At 44.7% G+C, this 21,704-nt stretch overlaps 1 protein-coding gene across 1 annotated transcript in view; it reads right to left on the reverse strand.

The window, feature by feature from the left end:
- Positions 1–226: 226 nt before the first annotated feature.
- METTL24 (methyltransferase like 24) overlaps positions 227–21,704 on the reverse strand; it is a gene marked incomplete at its 5' end in the record, with an annotated part of 45,541 nt that continues 24,063 nt past the window's right edge. The window contains 2 exons of the mRNA XM_084203635.1: positions 227–1,639; positions 15,826–16,054. Coding sequence (XP_084059761.1) covers positions 1,325–1,639; positions 15,826–16,054 — 544 coding nt within the window. The 3' untranslated portion in view covers positions 227–1,324. The remainder of the gene's footprint in view (positions 1,640–15,825; positions 16,055–21,704) is intronic.

Genomic DNA, 21,704 nt, shown 5'->3' on the forward strand with positions numbered 1-21,704 from the left:
TGTCCTGACACTGGTCACTGGAGAGAGGAGATCAGCATCTCCCCCTCCACCACCTCCCTTGAGGAAGCTGGAGACTTGCAGAAGTCAGAAGCCAAAGGCAGTTAAAAAGTCTATATACGAAAGAAATGAAAGTGGTGACATCTTGTATTTTAATGAAAAGTTTAATGTCAAAATTCATCTAAAGATAAGAAAAAATCCAACCTGCTATATATTTTTAATTCCCCCCATTCCTTAGCTCTTTGGGGAATGTCAAAGGCTCCCAGGGGCGCTGCAGACAATCCACATTCCAGCCTGCAGAACCCCAGCACAGCGGCAGTCCAGGGCACCTGCTTGGGCTGCCACCTCAGCCAGCATCAGTGCAGATCCAGGGTCTGGCCTCCTTATGCCAGGGAGAGGCAAGGTGGTGAGGCACAGCACTGGAAAAGGCACCAGGAAATGTTCAACTAAACCCCAAAACAAACAAAAAAACCCAGGTTGCACTTTTGTCTCTTACATATATCTCACTAGATCAAAAACCACTTGCTGCAGCCATTGCATGAGTAATTTCAATCAGGCTGTTCTTTGAGCAGATGAACTAGGGAAGCCCTGTCTTCTGTGGCTGAAGGCTCTTGTGGATGAGGAAGGGGAGTGCTGGCAGCAGCTTATCCAGCAGCTGAGTGTCTCTGTCCCACCGTTTCCCGTGTCAGAAGCATTGAAGTCACTTTCTGCAGCCAGACTAGCTTAAAAACCCTAAGTCGTGGCATTCAGAAGCTACTCAAAGAAATAGGTAGGAACTTAGTTTGGTGATTGTTTCTGTCTCTGCCAAATTCAGCTGAAATTTGCCAGTGGATTCAAGAATATACTGTTCTTGCCTAAAATTTGTTCCATAGGAAACAAGGCCACAGTAAAAAAAGGTGCAAATCAAAGATGATAACTTTACAGAGAAGTAACACTTGGCACTTTTTCATAAAGAGACACCTCATCACAAGCACTCCCCTGCCCAAGGGCTGGTCCAGGTCAGCCAGCAGAGCTTCCCAGGGCAGCCCCAGAGGGATGCCCTCCTTGCTGGCATGTTCAGGCATGGGACAGCTTGGAAAAGCCATGCTCTTAGTTCCCCCAGACAAACCTATACAGAAACCTCTGTCCTTAATGGGACAAATACATTGCTATACAATGTACCTTCTATTGCCAGTTCTTTTGACAACACACAAATACAAAAGCCAGTTCATTTTGTTAGCAGTCACTGTGTGCATATTTAGCAACTTTAGCCAGTGACACCAGAATCCTCTTCAATAACGCTACGGGGCCAGATGGCTCACGATCACACATCATAAATTCCTTTCTGCTATTTCCATCTCGTATTTACCCAGCTCAGTGTGTAACAGCTACTGGCGTTGAAGGCTTCCTTTTTCAGGAACATCTGTGGTTTTGATAAGTCTTTGTAGGTATGGAAAAGCCTGAAGTCCTTCAGCTCCAGTTCTCGGAGCAGACTGTACCAGTACCGCACCACGGTGCTGTCATTGCCACTGACCTCAAACCCAGGCCAGTGGATGTGCACCTCAAAGACCAGCTGTCCTATCTGCTCAACAACGTCTTCCAGGATCAGGTTTTCCAAAATTTTCCACTCGGCGCTCTCCACATCTGCCTTGAGGACATCAATCTGCAACAAAAGCACCGTTACTATGTGAAAACCAGAAACTTTGCAGTTATAGTTACATCTGAGGCCAGGGTAGGCCATTTTTCAATAGACAGATATTTATTTTGTATTAAAAAAATAAATCAAAAAGTCTCAGAGGACTAACACAGCAGTACACGGGGTTCCATGCTTGACTGTTCGCAGCCCTTGGGTAGCATCACAGCTATGAAAAAAAGAAACAGAACCAAAGAACAGACCCAAACCCACTAACAGGGATTACCTGCACCATAGCTGAGTAGGGTGCTCATGAGCCATATGCTACGTGCATCACACAAGTGCAAGAGAAGGGCAAATCAAAAAATGGACCCTGTGAGCAGCTCAGGTGATCAGCTGCCCTTGGCCAAGCTGCTGGCTGTAGCTTTTGCAGGCATCACTACAGATGCTGAGAGAGGAGGACCAAAACAAAGGATAACTATGCAAAGAGTCTTCAGGATTTTAAGGGCAGCTCCTCAAAAGGAAGAGGCAGAGCAGAAAAGAAGACGTGAAGGTGTTTGAAAGGAAATAACAAATCTAACAGAAAAGTTCCGTGTTCTAGTTTTAGACCATTATTTAATTTTGTAGTGAGATATTCAGCAATCCAGCTTTTCACAGCTGTGGGTTGACTTTGTTTGGAGGAGGCAAGCTGATGCTTTAACATCAAAAGAGCATTTCATCATCATTTCACACCTGGTAGAAAACAATGACCACAGTGCAGCAGTGGTCACAAGCTGCAGAGGTCAGCTTGTTTTCCAGAGCCCATGAGAGTAGGGTTTGCCTGTGCCAGTTCCACCTGAGCTGATGCTTCGGCCCATCTGCTCACACTCAAGATGGGTTTGAAGTGAAAATCTGAAGACTTTATTTAGTCAAGAATTCCTAAAAAAAAAAAAAAAAGGAAAAAATAAAAAGGAAAAAAAAAGAAAGAAGAAGAACCCCTAAAAATCAAACCAAGAAAAAAAAACCGAAACAAAACCAACAAAAACGCCCAGATCCTCTCTGGCAGTCTACCTTAACCACTTGTGGCAGTATCAAAAAAGGCACCTGTGTGGGTATAGGAGAGAGATTTGGGCAGGTGATGTAAAAGCACTTCCAAAGCAACTGTTCTCCTAAGCTGCCCCATGCCAGGGCAGCTGGCTGCTGTCATGCACGCCATCTCCCACCTGTGGGGTTCTTCACAGACCCCTCTGCCCTGGGCACAGGGCAGGGGTTGTGCTGTGAGCACCTCTCCAGCGCAACCAGAGCTGTGCTTTGTGTGGGCCATGGCCAAGAAACCACAGGGCCATGGCAAGGGCTGGCCACATCCACCTTCCCTTGTTCCATGGATGCTGACTGGAGATGCCAGGGGCTGGGGTGCAGGTGTGCAGAGCTCACAGCCACGTCAGCCCTCCTCCGGGGCTGGGCCCCAGCACTAAGGATGGGCATGGCATGGCAGGAATCTGCAGGTGCTGGACACTTGCCCGTTCTGGTCTCTATCTGTAAAACAAGGGTGGCAGTCACTGAACAGGAGTTGAGTGCATGAAGGGCTGTGAGACTCGCATGGAACAAGCTGTGAAACAGCTGGGAACAAAACACCACATTTTGAGAGCAGGACTTGAATGGGGCCCGTGGTCACAGAGTGAATCATAATAAGCCAAGCCAGCGCTTGTCTGCTCATTAAGAAGGCATTGTGCCTCCTTCACTCTGTAGGAGGCAGGGGCCAGTGGAAAATGGCCGAGGAACTGTGGAATTAAAGCCCACATTGTGGTATGTGCGCATGGGGAGCAGAAAGGAAGGTTGCACAGACAACCTTAGCTCTGGTATTTCCTAACTTGCCCCTCTAACAAAGAGCCTGTCAGTCTGTCCATCCGCGGGTCAGTGAAGCAGTTGAACGCAGGGCTCCTTTGGGTTCAAGGGGAGGCTGAATTGAAATGGTGCAGCTCATGACATTTCAGCTGGTGGGTGAGCCCACTTGCTTTCCTTCATACATTTAAATTGGTTATTTATTTTGCAAATACCAACTCATATCTCTACCTGCAACGCAGTTTCACAGGCAGCTGGTTCCACACGGGTGCGATTGCCACGGGACCACACTGCCACACTTAACAAACCACAGATTTTTGACTCTGGGAGACTTATGTAACTTTGAAAGCTGACAAATTATTCAAACCCCTTTTTTTCGGGGGGGGGGGGGGGGGGGAGGGAGTGGATGGATAGGGGAAGAAACGTTTCTAGGCATTTGGTTTTGTTTTCCCATGATCTTACTTTATGGCATCAGCAGGACATCTTTTTTCCCATGGTAATGTTTCCAGTCCTTCAGGTTTGTTTGTTTTTCTCTCGTGACACTAACTGCTGCTCTGGCTGCTCAGCAGGCACTCTGCATGCTTTGAGCTGTATTTGCAAAACTGATCTGAAAAGTGGCTGGTAACCAGCGTTTCAGTAGGAGAAAATGAGTTACCACAATAACAGCTTGAACACACAATGAAATGACCGGGAAAGAAACACGAGGCTAGTGGAGATGTGCTGCATACACAAACCAGAGGCTCTTTGTTGCTCCTAGTGCTCTGCACTGCTCAGAAACCTGGAGGGACAAAGGTACCTGTCTCAAGCCACCACATTTCATGACTGCTTTCCAGGCAAGGTGTCCCTCTCTGCCCACAGTCTCCATGCATGCCATGGATAGTGCAAAATAAATGGCAGAACAGCTCTGTTTAGGCATATCTGAGCAAATTACAAGCATCCTGCTAACACCAAATGCAAGTTTTGTGATGATCAGACAGCTCAGGAGATATTTACCATTGGTGATAAGCAGTGCACTAACGATAAAAAATGCACTACCGCCTTCCAGTTGCCTTGATCCAAAGTGCCAGTGAAAGGATTTGTGGACAAATCTATAAATTCAGAGCTCTAATTCACCCGGGAGCACAGCTGGAGTCTGCTGCTGTGAATAAATCCTGGAGGGCAAAGATCTACAGTGCCCGAAGGTAAAGTATGGCAGTGAGTTTCAAGCACTCACAAAGGCTGGTTCCTCTTATCTTCCACAAATCCTCTTATCCTCCATGAACTAACTAGGTTATCACAGGAAAGTTAAAAAATGGGGATTTTAGAATGTTTTCTCAGTTTAGCTCCCTTGAAAAAAGCACTGCAGCATTGTACCACTTACACTTGGAGGGGAAAAAAAAAGGGGGCCACGCTTGGGCACAACCAAGCATGTAAAACAGCTGAAAAGTTGTGTTTTACTTAGTGAAGGTCAACATATACTGTATGAAGGCTCATTTCTTCGTTTTAGGGTAATGACTTGTTACAAGTGTGCATCATTTCCTAAAGCAGAGATCTGAGCTCTGTTCACCTTGGCCGCTTTTGAAATAGCAGGGTTAACAGGGATTCAGGCTCCGTGCTGCCCCGTGGGCATCATTTAAAGCTCCCCATGGAGAAGAGTCAATTGAGAGTGAGTAGCTGGAGGAAGCAATTTAGCTGTATTACTTCCAGCATGAGCTCAGCATGTGGAAGTGGAAGGCAGGAAAGGCAAAACCAGCAAATGCAGGTCAGGCACAGAGGATCCCTCCAGTTCTGTGGGGGCAGGTCTGCAGTGTAAGCTTGGGAGGAGGGAGAGGAGAGCTGGCTGCGGCTTTCAGGCACAAGGACAGAGCTTGGAACCACCTCAGCCCCCTGAACTGCAGGGCTGCTCCCACAGTGCGAGAGAAAAATATTCTTCTGCTCCCTGTGATACCTGGTTACCATTCTGACACCAGCTGTACAGCAAGGAAAAGTCTGCTGTCTTGTGCATCAGTTTTTCCCCTCTTTCCCTAAGTACAATTCTCTGTTCTCAGAAAACAAAACTCCAGAAAAAGTTGTTTAATTTGCATTTTGATAGCATGTCTTTGCAGGTAACAGCGGGTGCTTGGGTGTATTTTGTTTAACTGTAACTTCTCTCTTATCCTTTTCCCACATGCAGATTTTCAGCATGATACTTCCCTCATTTTCTTTCCTCTCAAAATACATCCACAGCCTGTCCTCACCAGCAGGAGATGCCTTGGATGTAAAGTCCCTTTCATTCCCTTTTATTCTTAGTGAAGGCTGTAATTGATGGCAGCCAGGATGCCACATAGCCTAATAGCAAATTACCCTCCCAGCAGCTTGTGACTGTCTCTTTCCATGCTCCCTGTGAGCAGTGGGAAGGGGAAACATCCTGCCTCTCTCTGAGCCATCTGCTGGGGAGACCAGGAGTGCTGGGGGCCTGGCCAGAGCAACACGGGTGCTGGAATCAGGAGAAAAGTCAATCACCACTGAGCAGTGATGCACAGCCCCAACAGGCAGCACTTCTCTTCCAAATCACTTCCCTTCCTTCCTGCTCACATTTACACCTCTCTTGGTGGTCTGTACAGCCAGTTTCAAATTGGCTCTGGAACAAATGTGTCATTTGAGATTATACACTCCCACTGTGACAGATCGGGCACGTCTTCAAGAATCTGCTTAAGGCATCAAAGTCACAAAGCTGATTTGTGCAGTCGGGTGCTTACAGGGTCTTTGGTCTCTTTTTGCAGTAAAGGGCAACTGTCCAGTTGAAGTTACTCATACAATATCCCCATCACTGAAACAGAAAGCCTGCAGTGAGTGCAGGCAAGCTTCATACCTCTGCTCTCACCACCGATTCTGCACAGCCTCACAAGTGCCAGTCTATTCTCCCAGTTCTGGGGATGTACTTCCATGGACCCATTACACAGCAGGAGCAGGATATTAAGGAATACTATGTTTACCACTTAAATCAGAGAAAATGTTTCAAAATAATATTTTAAAAGCTTATTTAACTTTCTCACAGCCAACCAGCAGTACAGCAACAGCTTGCCAGATGCAGTAATGGCCCCAGACAAATGCACCCACCCAGAAAGCCTGCCCAGCACAGGCAGGAGGCATCAATCTCAGCTGCGTGCTCGGGAGCGCTACGAGCACTTTGCCCATGCTCTCCCATGGGAAACTGTTCCTAGGAAGGATCCATGCTGGCAGCCCAAGTGTTTCCTTCCCACAGCCTCAGAGCCCAGGTCTGGGGGGCAACTTGGCACTTTAACTCCCCAGCTCTTCCCTTGGTCTCTGATGCCAAGACATTTCCCATATACTCTCTCCATCTGGAAGCAATTTCTCTTTGAGGACCCATTCCAGAATAAAAGATACATAGACCTCATCCAGCCCAGTTAACTGGACCAGTTAAGCAATGCCTCTTACTCCAGTGAACAGGCAGAGAAGAAACCTTTTAGCTGGCAAAAGGCTCCTTTTAATGACACTTTACCAATGGACAACATAATCTTTGGACAAAGAAACCCCAGATGATTTACAAGATCAGCATGGCCTGAAATCTTTTCTCCCTGGCTGCAGTTGGTCAGGAGGTCACAGGTTTTCTCTTGTAGCCTTCTGTCACCACATACATCGTTCTTTGTCATGAGAGCAGCCCTTGGCATCTTTCCTATTTTGTGCTGAACACTGGACTAGTCAGAGACGGCAGGGCACTTGTTAATCATCTTCTGGTTGTACAAAAATACAGGTCCCCAAGCCTGAATTGATTTTCAGATAGGTTTGATGGGTCTAGCTAGCTCTACACTATAATGATCTTAAAGCCAGACATCTTGTCTAGCTTGCTACCCAGCAAGAACAAGGTTCCTGTACAGTGACCCAGAGAATAGGTTCTACAAACCCTGCATGGAGCAGGCACACACTGCACATGGACGTGGCTGAGGGAGAAGACCTTCCCCTCACAAGACAAAATGAGCATCAAAGATCTTTTTTCCCAATTTCTTTAAACTGAGACTGGTGTCCAGAGCAGGCAACAGGAACCTCACTACTAGCTGAAGACTCAAAGAGATGCTTCCTCAGAGGAAATGGTGAAAAGTCACCGTGAGGATGTAAGCCTTCAAACAGTGACCTCCTCGTCTGCTCCAAGTGGCAGCAGCTCACAAGTGTGCATCTCTGCTCAGAAACAGTGTGCTCCAGCTCCCATTTGCACCTGTTTCCTTTTCCAGTTCACATGGCTCTCCTGCTGTACACTAAAAGATGAAAACAACCTGGACCCCTTGCCCGGTCCTTCAATCAAATGTCTAGATTGCCCAAGTAGGAAAAATCCCACAAGGGGTCTGCAGAAATCCTGACTTTAAATTAATTAACAGCCTGATCAGCTGCAAAAGCTCTGCTTGCCAATGCCCATGCTGCAAACAGACATTTTAAATACTGCACGTCCTCCTCCAGCAGCCGAGCTGGAAGTGCAGCCGCTCTGTGTGCAGGAGTTGCTCTGCAAAACGTGCATTCAGCCATCTAATCCTGCTGGAGGTGTCCTGCTGCCCACTCCCCCCACAAAGGGGGGAAACCCTTTCCTTTCTGCTCTTTTGGTCTTCTCTGCCAGACCCTGCTGGATGCCTGTGGGAACGGATGTTTACTCAAAAGAATAAATGGTGTATGCTAGACCCTCAAGCCTCTTCATTAGAGGGGAACAAACATTTCCAGTCTCTTTGTGCTGCACCAAGCACGGATGGTGGGACACAGATCCCTGATTGCAAAAAGCCACATTATCCTGGTCTTGCTGAAAGTGAAAGCCAGCAGCAACAGGTCAAGCACATTGCAGCAGGACAAGAGAGCTGTCAGGGCAGGAGGTTTGCAATAGAAGGCAAATGGTAAAGTAACAATTGATTCCAAAACCCCGAGCAGCAAGACCTGCAAGTGTGTGCATGCAGTGTAAGGGACAGAGGGCTAGGCTACCATGAAATAGTTGCTCAGAGTAAACAGCATTTTGCCTGCAAGGCCTTCTGTGGTTTATTAACACAGTGCCCATGGGGGCCTTCAAAATGTAGGTAATTGAAGAAAGGAACCAGAGTCCCATCTTCAAAAAATGTCCACCACACCTTAAAGAACATCTCTTGCAGGATGGGAACCGGCAGCCCTGGTATACCCAAGTAGCTCCACTTAAATCTGGTGGAGGATTTGGTTCCCCATCTGCACTAGCCAGAGCAATAACATCCTTTGAGACTGCATCCCTCCATGGGGATCTATTTGTTTCATTTCATTTCTGGTCCAAGGTGCCAATCTGCCTCCCTGCTATTTGCTTGCAACCATGACAGGAAGAAATCTGCAGGTACATTCCTGAAAACCTGAATAAAAACCATCACAAAATGCTTGCACAACTCAGATTTCATCTGGGACAGGCACTCAGGAGGGGCAGGAAGAACTGCTAAGCCTTTGACCTCTGGATTTCAAATTTTTGAGAACGGAACCTTAAACTGCTGTCAGATGAAAAGAGAGACCAGAAAGGATCCAGACACTAAGGTGAAAGTATTTAAACAAGATATGTCCAATTCCAATGACAAGAACTTGTAAACCATGATAGGAGGAGGGAAAAATGTGGGGAGAGGAAAAGGTACATTTTTTTAGAAAGCTCCTAGAGGCTCTGAATGGGGCATTTATCTGAAGTGCTTGTTAATGTCAACACCACTGGGAAATTGTGAGAAAGATGGGCGGTGGAGAAAAACCAGGATGCTCATAGAAAGGGGTTGCTCTCAATTCTCATTAAACCCATGTCACACCATGGACCACCACCCTGATCAGATATTCAGTACCTTGGCCAAATTAAAACCGTAAAATTGACATTATTGTGTTTAAGCCAGGGTTAGTGGCTTAAGGAGGAGCTGGGGAGTGTGCATACAGGTCTGGGCTCAGCAGGTACCTGCAGCTGGCACCCCCTTGTGAAGCAGGGCAAGCTCCCCAGGCTCCTGCTGAGCTCCAGATTTGGCAGGAGGAGGGAACAGGACTGCCTGGTTTCCTACAGCAGCAGCACAGCTCTGTGCACTGCTCCACAGTGCCTGCAGCGAGGGCCATGCTTCTCTGAATGCAACTCTTAGACACTGAAATAGTCAAATAGGAAGGTGGAATTGAGCACAGCTTGCACAGCCCTCTGGCAAAGTGGGGGAAAGTGGATTTTTACTACCTGATTTTTTTTCTGGAGCGTCTTAACAACCACAACAAAGGTAGCAAAAAAAAAAAAAAAGAAAATAAAACCCTAAAAAGAATTGTCCTTCCCTTCTAATTTTTAGCAGACGATAATATGCTTTGAAAGTACCTTTATTTCTTATTTTGAAAGATGACCTGAGTAAGTTCTGCTTCAACAGTGGAATGCTTCAGCACTTTCATTACAATTCAGGTGTTGCACTAGGCCTTTTCCTAGGGGAAGAAAAGGCTATGGATTGCACCATATTCAGCCAGTGGTATCACTAAGAAGATCTTTCCTCAATGCCTGACAATTGCATACTGAACAGCACCTTTAGGTCGCTGTCTAGAAATACCAATATTCTTAACAATGTCCTGAGAAGTGCTCTTGGTGGAGAGAATTTAAATGAGGCAAAAGGAGATGTAAGGGACCAAGAGAAAACCTGCAAAGGAAAGTGCATGAGGCACTTTGTGCACACAACACCAAAAGCAAGAGGTGGTGAGCAGTAAATCACTATCCAAAGATCTTTGCTTCCAGAAACATGAGCCCATTTTTAGTTGCAGCCAAACTCTTCAATCTACCTACAATTAAAATACTTCAGGCAGCAGCAGCCCTAGCTGATTAAGCAAATACAGACCTATCACCACCTTGATTCCATTATCCCTGAAATGAAAAAAATACATACATGCAGGAAAGAAACACTGTGTGCCATGAGCTTGTGGATTACTCAGGGGCAACTATTACAAGGCTACAGAAGGCAGCGTTTCCAACTGCAGGTAGAAACATCTGCACCATCCTGACTGCCTCTTTCCAGCAAGGGGAATGAGGTTTGCCAACTCCCTGACAGACCCCCAAACAAAGGGCTCCCACGTGGCAGCAGTTAGTGCTCAAACTGCAGCAATGTCTGCCCTTGAATGAGACAAACTGCACCATACCAGTTTAGCTGGAGTCTATAAGGACTTCAACAGCTATCTCAAATGTAGAAATTTAAGTTAATGGAGGTGAGGTTTGTGCTCCTCCATCCTGTGGCAGGTCATTTATTTAGACTATAAGCTCTAAGTGCTACGGCATTGCATCTGCCTGGTGCAAAAGGGTGCAGTACTAAAATGGGACTTCACTGAGCAGACTTACTCCTTCTGTAAATAGGTCATGACCAGCCATTTACACTATGAAAAAATTCAGTGTTCTGGGACAAAACTCTTTCTACTGTGCCAGTCAGAAACTGATATAACAAGGAGACAGTCTAATGAGTCACAAAAGATCAAACAAGATGATAAGCAGTAACTGCAGACATTTCCAGGGAAGGACAGTCAGGACATTTCCAGGAAGAAGGCAGTCACAGCCTGAGCCTTAGCAGAGACACCATTGGGACTTCTGAATAGTACTGATTGCTGATGCTCCAGCTGCAGGAGGGGCAGCTGAACACAAATAAGATGTTATGGGAAATAGAGGATCTCTCATGTTGGAGAAATCTTAGAAAGGCCAGTATGATCACCCTGCAAAAGCAAAGGCTGTTCTTCAGTGCTATATATAGATGGTAAATAACAGCTGCAGAAAAAGGGCCACTTAAGCTTAGAGACCATTGATTGCACAAGAAAAATTGGATGTAAAAATAATGAGGCTAAAAATCAGATGAAGGGTGGGTTTTTTCCTTCTAGAATTGAGATTCTGGAAAAGCCCCAGATAAGCATAAAAAGCAAAGAAAAAATTAAACCCTTTCAAGAATTCAGAGCTCCAAACACTTTAGGATTTGTGATGCAATGATTCAAAAGACCTGGTTTCATTTGTTCTTTCTGACACTAAGCCACACGTAGCAGAGCAGATCTGAGCTGGTGCCCCCCCCTCCAGCAAGGTGATGGGAGCTGTTCCCCAGCTGCAGCAGCACCAGAGACAAGGACTCATGTCCCTGCCAGAGTTCCTGGGCTTCTGAGCTCCTGGCTTCTCATCTTGAGCTCAGGATTCCACATCAGGACCAGTCTGCAGGTGCTCACCAGCTGGAGCTGAGGTCCTGCTGGGAGCTGAGATGAGCTGAGTGTGCAAACGCTGGTGGCACCCACACACTCAGCTAGGGCACAGGGAACCTCAGTGAATGCCACTCACACCAAGCCACCCCCAGGCTCCCTGGGCAACACCTAAGTCTAGCCTTGCAAAGGATAACCAAAGTTAAATGATTTTGTATAGGCAGGATCAAGAATTCAAAAGCCTGTTCTGGCCCCTACAGCCCTAAGGTATGCATAGTAAAGAGTAATTTCATTGCTACAAAACTTGAACATGGAGAGTTTGAAGAGTTTTTTGTTTTTTTTGTTAATAAAATCACCATTCACATCTAAGCTGCTGCACATTTTCTCTGGTCTTTTTTATCTATTTGTGTACCACCAAATAGATAAAAATAAATAGATTTGAAGCAAAAATGGTTAATCCTTTCTTTAATACTTGTCCTTTCACATCAGCCTTTACAAAGCTGAAAGCAGCATAAAATAAATTCTATAGAATCTACTTGAGGAGAAGAGCAAGTGTTAAATTACTTGCCTAGTCAGAGATGATGTTATTAATCAAAATGACTCCAGGGTACAGTGTTTTGAAGTTGTGTTGAGTATTAAATAACAGGTGAAGAGTTTTTTCCTTTTGAAATCCTAAATTGAAGCCTATTCGTTAAAATGAAGCAGAATTATCCAAGTTATTACAGAAAAAAAATCTTCATGCAGGGAAAGTGTAAATTAAAGCCTTCAAATCAAAATCAGGATGTAAAGATTGATTTGCAATTCTTTCCATAACAAACAATGACACATTTTGGTCTCTTTCAGAGTTTGTTTGAGATAACTTGAATGTCAGGAGTGGAACACAGCTCTGCTGTCCCCTGAAAGTTACAGCTATGAGCATTTCCTGATTAAATTAGGGTTTTACCCAGCATTCTCAGATTCTCCTTTGCAGACTAATTTGTTTTACAAGAAACAATTTCATCCACTGGTGAGCCATACTGCCAAGGAATGCAAACTCATAGCACTTACTGAGGGCAAGAGACTTGTCCTGCAGAGTTCCAGAAGGAGGAAAACTACTATTGAAATAAAAATTTGCATGTGTGACCACTGTCCATTGGGACAGAATAAACTCTTGCTTTTTTCTGCTCCTCAGGGCCTTTCTGTGGAAGGTTTTTAACTGTGCTTCGCAGCACAATCTTTGGAATACAGAATACACTTAGTAGCTTGGTTTGAATTTCTTGTTAAGGGTTAGCAGTGCATAGGAGCAGGACAAGAGCCAACACACATGAAAGGAAATTAGGGATGTTCAGACTGGGTAAGAGGAGGAACATTTTCATGAAGAGAACAGTCCAGCAGGACAGCAGCTGACCCAGAGAAGCTGGAAAGTCTCTGCTCTGGAGATAACTCAGTGTCTTTCAAGACCAGAGTGGATAAAGCCTTGAACAACCTGGTCTGACTTCACAGCTGGCCTTGCTTTGAGCAGAGGACTGAAGCACAAGCCGTTCAGAATCCCTTCTGACTTGAATTCTCCAACAACTCCCTAGAAAGGAAGCTCTCCACGCATCTACCGCTAATCCATGGAAACACCAGCACTGCAGCATCCTCAGCCCTGTCAGGAGTTCAAGAATAGGAAAGTGAAAGCTTGCATTAAGTTGAACTCCACTGCCATAAGAATCATGGCCCCTCAGTGGCTTTCTCCCTTCTTTCCCCACTGTCCCTCCAGAGTGCACTACAGAGTGTGCATGTTCAGCAAAAAAGTTGAGGGTGGGAGGGATGAGATGGGAAGATGAGCAAGATCAATTTTTACATCTTTATGCTTTCCTGTGGCTGATAAAATATTGCTTTTCTCAGAAGATACACCAGTAAATTTTCAGTTTAGATCTGTATATCAAGAAATATGGCTCCCGTGACATCCTTTGGAGATTACTCCAGGGCTTAAGAGATTTCACACTCTAATGGTTCCCAAAAATACTCTGACTACATGTTTCCTTTGTCAGCCACATCCTAATATATTACTAGATAAGTCCTCTGCCTCCAGGCTATTTACAATCCTCAGAGAACTGAGGACTGTTTTGCCACATAGCCAGTTAGAAAGATCAAGTTCTTCTAATCTTTTCTCACATCCACTCTGACTCCAAAAAGTGTTTGTATTTCTTGCCAAAATATCAGGGTGGGTTTCCCTAGTGTGGATGAAGTCCCAGTATTGCCTGCAGAATAGCAGGTGTGCTCTCATCTGAGTCAGGGTGCAAATGAGCCCATCCAAGCTCTTTGATTCTCTTGCACACAAAACCCCCAAAATGCAAGTTTTCTTTTCAAGACTACAACAGCAAGAACTCTGGGAGATCTTGTCTGCGCAGCCTTCATCAGCCTGATTTTCTAACATCAGTGGAAGTAGTTTCAGTCACTTGTAGGGTCTTGGATCAAGTCCCAAATCTCAAAGAATAAAAGCATGGATAAAATGAGGCATTAACTTCAAATGCAGCTGCCTGGAATTCCTGCCTTGAAGTGGGAACAGAACAACGTTGAGGGTAGGAGGAAGGGTTTTTTAAATTAAAAATGGGACGAAGAGCATGTTTTAATTTTCTAATTGGAAAAAAGTGCTTCGGAAAATATTCTGTGAAACTGTTTTGAATTAACTTATTTATTCAGTCAAGGGAACATTCCACTCACATTCACCAGAAGAATGGTGTCTCTACACAATATACAACTTCTCAGGCTGCCTTCCTTCTAAGTTAAAGAGAACCTAAACAGAAAAATGTGAGGACAGTCATCCCACTCAGATATTTCCCAAGTATAAAACACCAGAAGTCTCAGAGTGTGTAACACCTTTATCTCCACTGGGAGAAGTCAGCACCTGACTTCACTAAGCCATAGCTTTGCAGACGGGAGCTCCTCAAATGCTACCAGAGCAAGAGGCATTAGTCACTGTTCATAATGCACCAAAACACTTAACCAAATCCCATGTCATAAGCACACAGCTAGAGGAAAGCCTGGTTGTATGTGTTATATGTGCATTATGTTCCTTGGCTGCCATCCAGCCCACTGTTTTCAGAAAGTTACACACTCTGAATTCAATCCTACATCCTCCTCTTTCACAGAAGGGGTTACAACCACTCTGTTCTGCCATGATAACCTAACTCTGGCCTCAGCAGGTCTGGTATGTCACAAGACTTGTACACTTTTTCTGGATTGGGTAATTCGTTTTTTTGCTGTGTGACAAATTCTTCTAAAAGCAAAACAATGCAAGGCTCACATCTAAGAAAAGCCATCTCTGTCTGCCCAGATGTTTCACTAATGCACAGCCTAGTACAGTTACAGTATGACTGGGAAGAAGAAGAATGGCTCCTTTTCTCTGCTGTTATCTTCAAAATGTTCCAATCAGTAGAGCTGAACCAAAGGAAAACATTCTAAAAAGGTAAAAAGTGAACTGAAAAGGACATCTTGCACTTTTAAATAACAAGCCAAACAAACGTTGCCCTGCTTGCTTTGTAAATCTTACAGAAGAGCACCTCCTTAGCCCAGGCTGCATATTTCTTGAAAAACAAAGACAAGCAGAAGTAGCTGCAGGCAATGAAGTATATTAGCATTTGAATTCATGTTTGTATATCCTCTGAAGCAAAAACTCTCTTAAAAGCAACCTAAGAACTTCCTGAAATGTATTATGGCAACATTTATTTGAGATTTGAAGATTCCTGATTTCTTTATAGTTCCTTAAAAACAAACTGAGAAATGCTAAAAAAACACCCCACCGATTGCTGCCAATTTCAAAACAGGATGTTTTTGTTTTTGAGGACCGTAATTAGGAACAGTGACCTTGAAAATGTAAACAAACCATCCATTACCTCTTCTCTTCAAATTACTGTTGCAAATATTGTTTTCTCTTTATGAACTTGCCTGTGTGAGTAGTTTAGTTTTCATACTCAGGCAAAGACCAGAACTTCCACAGGACTAAATGTGCTAGCACCCAATGTCACCAGATACTTCAAGGGAAAAGGAAGTGAGGAGGAGAAAGAAAGTATTCGCTATAGAGCTAGGGATTTAGAATCATTGTGGCAGTTTTCAGCACACAGAGAAAGCAAGAGAAAAAAGGCACCCCTAAAAGAAATGCATTACAAGTACTGCTGAAGAAAAAAATCCACTATCAGAGGAAGAGCTTGGAGAGCGTTTGGTCTCCTCAGGCAGCAAGAAGGGAGATCTGGAGCTTTCCCAACACCCAACCCTGCAGTCAGAAACCTGACACACAAGCCCTTGCTTACCTTCTGATGTCCAAATTCATTCAGTACTGTGCCCAGCTTCTTGGTGTTGCTGTGAAGTTTATGAGCTGCAATGGCTGGGTTGGGATCCCTCCAGTCAATGGAGAGGCGATGGTACCAGAGGTGCCGGCCCTGCTGAATGTGAGCTGACTTGATGCTGGGGTCGAAGCGATGCACCTCACACCCACTGTTGGCCATGCTGAGCTCAAACTGGTTGTCATCGTTGCCTAACCTATGTTAAAAAAAAAAAAACATATAAAAAACAGTAACTATTGATGCAGCAAAAAGAACTATTAGTGAGTAGGATGTTCTGAGGATGAATTAACTTAACTTGAAGAAGTTCAAGCTCAATGCAATATTAGAACTTTCTAGGCAAGAACTAAACCACTTTTAGCCAGGCTGATAACTTTCCCCAAATACTTTTCCTTAATTCAGAAGTTGGAAAAATTTGTACGAAAGTAAATTAAATATTGGAATCTTTGTGCTGTCATTAATTATATTAATATTTCATGTTTATATATATATTTCTCTATTTTCCATTTGCTTTTTTCTTGAAAAGTTTACACTACTTTCCTTAGTCCCTGCTGCACAAACTTCCAATAACCAAGCCATAAGCAGAAGAGAAAATACATTTAAAATGGTTGCAATACTACTTTGTAAAAATCTGGCATATTTCACACCACATCTGTCACCTGTTACAAACATGACCCACAGTGACCACCAGTATGGACATGACACAAGAACCAAATGCCTCCCTTTCTCTGTGGACAGGAAGACACAGATTTAAAATAGCATATTTAAAAATAAGCACTTCACAACAGTAGCAGAATTGTTACGTAAATTTGAGAGAAAGATTGCTGATAATTTGGTGAAGACCCCAAAGAAGAAGAAAATTTAATAGCCCACTTGTACAGCAGTATTGTCTCAGTCCCTGCCTCTGTGAGAAGACGTGTTTTAAAAGGCTGGGCCATATTCCCACCTCCTACGGCCCAGTGGTTCACACAGGGTGCACTAAAATGAAAAAAATCTGGTATTTACCATTGCTGTCACACATCTGAACCATGGGCCTTCCCTACTCCATAAAACAGGATGTTCTCTTCATTCCTACTCCTCCAAGCTTATTCCAAATGTGATTCAAATCATGCACTAAACATTAAACAAATTAAGCTGTTTGATATACATACGTGTAGCACTGAGAAAAGAATTAAGTTTTTTTCAAATCAGTTGTACTGCAAATTGTACAACTGAGATTCTTCATTTTGTATTAACAGCAGAGCATTTATCTGTTGTGCACAGACCATGACAGGGCAGTCCTCTTAGATGTACCAGCAGAGCACCTGCTACACTACACCACAGTTATCTTAAGCAAAGACGTGGGTCTGAAATAATTTTGGCTATTTGCATCAATATGTGAAACGTGGCACATTTTAAATCACATCACACACTATGGCACAATGTTAGGCCAGCACCAAATGATCTACACAGATGACAGGCAGGTAGGAAAAATTGAATTCAACTCATGAAACAATGTGTGGAAGAGCATTTGCTTTGGAAGCTACCAACACAGTGTGACACTTGCTGTAATACTGGCCAAGCACACTGTAACAATACCCTAGGACGCTGTCTTCTCCTCAACCAACTTCCCTTGGGAAAACAGGAGGAGAAAGGGTGTGCAAAAATAGCCCAGCATGCTTTTAAGAACAACCCTAATTCACAGGATTCCAACCCATACAGCTGTGTGGGAGGAAAAGAGAGGAGTTTTCTTTTAATACATTCAACACACATTAGGAAAAAAGTTCAGAAGTTAACCAAGTGAATCGACATGTTTGTTTGCATGTGGCTTTCTACAGAAGGGACAGTGAGGGACAAAGAGCAGCGTAATCCCTCAGGAATGAGACACTGGCTAAAAAGGAACAGCATGGGAATTGCTGGGGACACTCACAGCATTAGTGATGAGCCCAGCAGCGACTGATGGCCACATGTGTCCGTGACACACTTCCGACCATACCAGCTGGTACAACCCAGAGGGCCAGATGCTCTCGGTGCAGACAAACCTCAGGCTGCCTCCAAACAGATTGCTGCTCATGTGGACTGTGGTGGTTCTTTCCTCACTCGGGGTCACCATTTGTGACAGTGTTTGCAGGGGTCACAGGATGAGGGAAGAGACAAGAAAGTCGACTCCATGTTCAGAAGGCTTGGTTTATTATTTTATGATATATACTATATTTAAAACTATACTAAAAGAATAGAAGGAAGGATTTCATCAGAAGGCTCTAAGAATAGAAAAAGAATGAATAACAAAGGCTCAGACTGACCGAAACAGTCTGAGCCAGCTGGACTGCGATTGGCCATTAATTAGAAACAACCACATGACACCAATCACAGATCCACCTGTTGCAATCCACAGCAACAGATAATCATTGTTTACATTTGTTCCTGAGGCCTCTCAGCCTCTCAGGAGGAAAAATCCCAAGGAAAGGATTTTTCATAAAACATGTCGGTGACAGTGGACTGCAAAGGGAGCTTTACAGTAGTGGAAAAAACAGGAAAAAAATACAGATGAGGGTAGAGACGGGCATGTGTCTTCTGGCAGTCTAGTTAACAGCTCAAATTTATACCACAAGAGAGATCCAGCCAGCAACAAATACATAGGAGAGAAATCAGGTGTTCTCCAAAGGAACTGGTTCAAAAAATGCCTGGTCCACACGTGATCATGCGAAGGGATAATGTAGCATGAGAAAGATAAAAAAATTAGGTCTCCTAACAAAGATTTAGTTACTTAAAGAAAGAGGTGTCACTTAAAAAGGGATCATGATTTTAGAAGGATGGTGCGGAGGTCGTAGAAGACTAGCGAGGCCTTTCCTCACCATCAGGAGAGAGCAGCTGCTGCCTCCAGCAGCAACAAAACAAACCTGCCGAGGAAGATGGCCCGTTTTCCCGCGAGGGAGAAGGGAGCTGGGGCAGAGCTCCCGCGGTGCCCTGCGGAGGGGCAGAGGGGCCGCTCCCGGCTGCGAGCGCAGGGAGGGCTCCGCTCCCCGCCGGCGGCAGGGCAGCGACGCTGACCCGGGACACAGCGGGCAGCAGTGTCCCTTGGCTGTTCCCTGCGCCCGGGGTTCGCAGAGGGTCACGGGCACAGAGCCCTGCGCTCAGAATAGGCGCTGGGCCGCAGCTTGCGCTGGGTGAAACATCGCAGCGGCCCCGGCATCACCCGGGGGCACGGCGAGCGCCGAGCCGCACAAAAGCCGCTTTGTCCGCTCTGCACGGCTCCGGTGCACACCTGTAGCTGATCCAGCCTGAAAACTGCAGGTACTCCAGCTCCCACAGCGACCGCAGGACAGAGCTATAAACACATGCAAATTAAGGTCCAGCTTTCCCTTTCTCTGCTCCCCCTCCTCCTTCTCTCTTTCAAAGGAAGATAACTGAGCTAAGCAGCTCAGGGAAAAACGAAGGACCCCCTGCCTGAATCCTAAGGCTCCTACACACACTTTAGGATGCACCTGAAATGGCATTTATGCTGTATTACAGGAAGACTCTTAAAACCTCTGCTGGTAAATTTCTGAAATCCCATTCATTTATGTTATCCCAGCTTGAGTGCTTGCCTGTGGTGTTTGTAACTGACTTTAGTTTAATCTAAGCAGATTTAGCACTAATAACTAGAGCTCACTAATGCATATTGCAATTATGTATCACACTGGGAAATCCTGTCCCCCAAGCAAAAACATTGCTGCCTCCCAGTAGTGGAAGCAACTCATACTAATCCAGAAAGATCCCCAGATGTTCCAGACGCTGCTCGCTCCCATTCACAAGTAACCTCTTCTATGGCATTCAAGGAGGCAAAGCTTAAGCAGCATGTTTTATTCCAGCTCTAATGATATATGGATTTAATTCAGGATGCCTGCTAACACTCCCACTGAACTTTCACATTTGTCCTCCATCCATTTTCTATGCAGTGAATGCTCTTCATTAGAAGCAGCCGCTCCCCATTTGCTCCTTATGAAATATAAGAGACAACAAAAATGTTTAAAGTGAATTTTTGCCTTAGAACAAAATTACTTTTCTGTCTGTCATAAACTAAAGGAAGTGAGTCTGAGGGGAAGAATTATACAGTAACGAGCTCCAAAGCTTGCAGAAGTAAACTGGTGGATTTTAGAATGCTTCTCCATAACCTCAAGTATTTCTCTTTAATTTTTCAGGTATTTCATGTGATGCATCCTGGTTGGTTACTTACTGCATGTGTGTATCTAACGATTGATGGGAGAGCCAACATCAGTTCTGATCTTTGCTAAACCCCATCAGTACAGAAAATCTGGCACTTGTGCTCCCTGGACCATACACAGAACAGTAGCACATATAAAGCACTGGTATGCACACATTAGCTCGGTTTTGGCTAGTTTTTTTTTATTTTTTTCAAAACCATTGGCTGGTCAGCTTTGTGCCTTATCTGAACTTCCTAGCACAGATTAAATCAACTCTGTGTTGTGCCTACTGGACAAGTCAACAAAAATACCATTCTCAATCCACATTTGATCCGTAACAACAGGGAAAATGGACATAAACACAGGAGCTCAGGTCTAATATTAATGATCATGCAGCTTGAAGGGCAAGGGCTAGGTTGATTCCACTGAACTTTGAGTACTTTGCCAAGACATCTAAAATCAGCAGCCACCTTATCCCAGACTTCCACTATAATCAAAGGAAAGCTGTACCTACCTCCAGAATGCTATTTAGCTTAGCTGATTTTCTGCCTGAATGTGCTTGCCTCTCCCTACTGACTACTAGAAAGGCCCTCAGGCAATAAGTCAGTACTACAGTCAGAGAGTAAGTCTGGAACTGAGCATGCACAGCATCTCTCCTAAGTTTCATGGGAACATGAAAAGCTGAGAAGGAAAAAAATCATGTAAACCTCTATCTTGCATTAATGCCAGGTAAGAATAGTTTGAAATACATTGCAGAGAACACTCAGAAAATAAGAAGCAACAGTAGTCAAGAGAAATCTTCTCTCTGTATATGTGATTTGTCTCTAAGGAGCATGTTCTTGTTCTGCACATAGAGCAGCACTGCTGAACAAAACCTGAGAGCACCTCCCTCTCAGAGGATCTGGGTCTTTACAGCTCAAATAAACTCAGTCAAAGTACAAACCCACCCAAATTAACCAAAGCCACTCCCTTTGACTAGAGGGCACCCTGCCTCCCCTCCATGCTCCCTGCAGGTGTTACCTGCCGTGAGAAATGCCACCCCAGCATGGTTCCTTGCTATCCACCCTTTGTAAATCCACAGCAGCAAAATCACAGGAACAAACTGCACTGGTTCAAGGGAGATGGAGCCTTTCAGTGCACCTCTAACCTAAAGGTGCCTCTCAGGACAGCAAGCACAGTTTCATCAGGCAGCTCTACGTGGTGATCTGTGTGAAATGAGCCCCAGATCCCAGCGACTGTTCTCCTAATGCATCTGTGTGCTGATGGCCTGATGAACTCTGAGGACTGACCTCCCTCATCCTCTGGGACAACAGAATGCTTTACTAGCAGGGAAACAGGCTGCATGTGTGGTTTTGCTACCTGTAAAAGCACTTCTTCTGAGAAGAGTGAAAACTTCACTCTCAAGAGCTGTAAATATCATAAACGCTGCACGCATTTCACAGTAAAACCACAGCTGATTTTGTCACTATCACTTTGGCACATGTCACCCCTGAGGTGTTGAGCAAACACACTCTCATATGGAAATGTACTGTTTTGTCCCAGAGCTGGTTATTGAAGTTTTGTAAGCAATGCTGCTGAAATCCCTGGCAGTTATGAAAGTCACCTCTGCTCAAAGAGATGCTGTAGGCTTCTCAGCTTACCTCTTTGATTTCCATCTTCCTCCACATGAACTACCACTCACAACTC

Source organism: Fringilla coelebs (assembly GCF_963513975.1).
Source record: "Fringilla coelebs genome assembly, chromosome: 3".
Taxonomy (NCBI): Eukaryota; Metazoa; Chordata; class Aves; order Passeriformes; family Fringillidae; genus Fringilla; species Fringilla coelebs.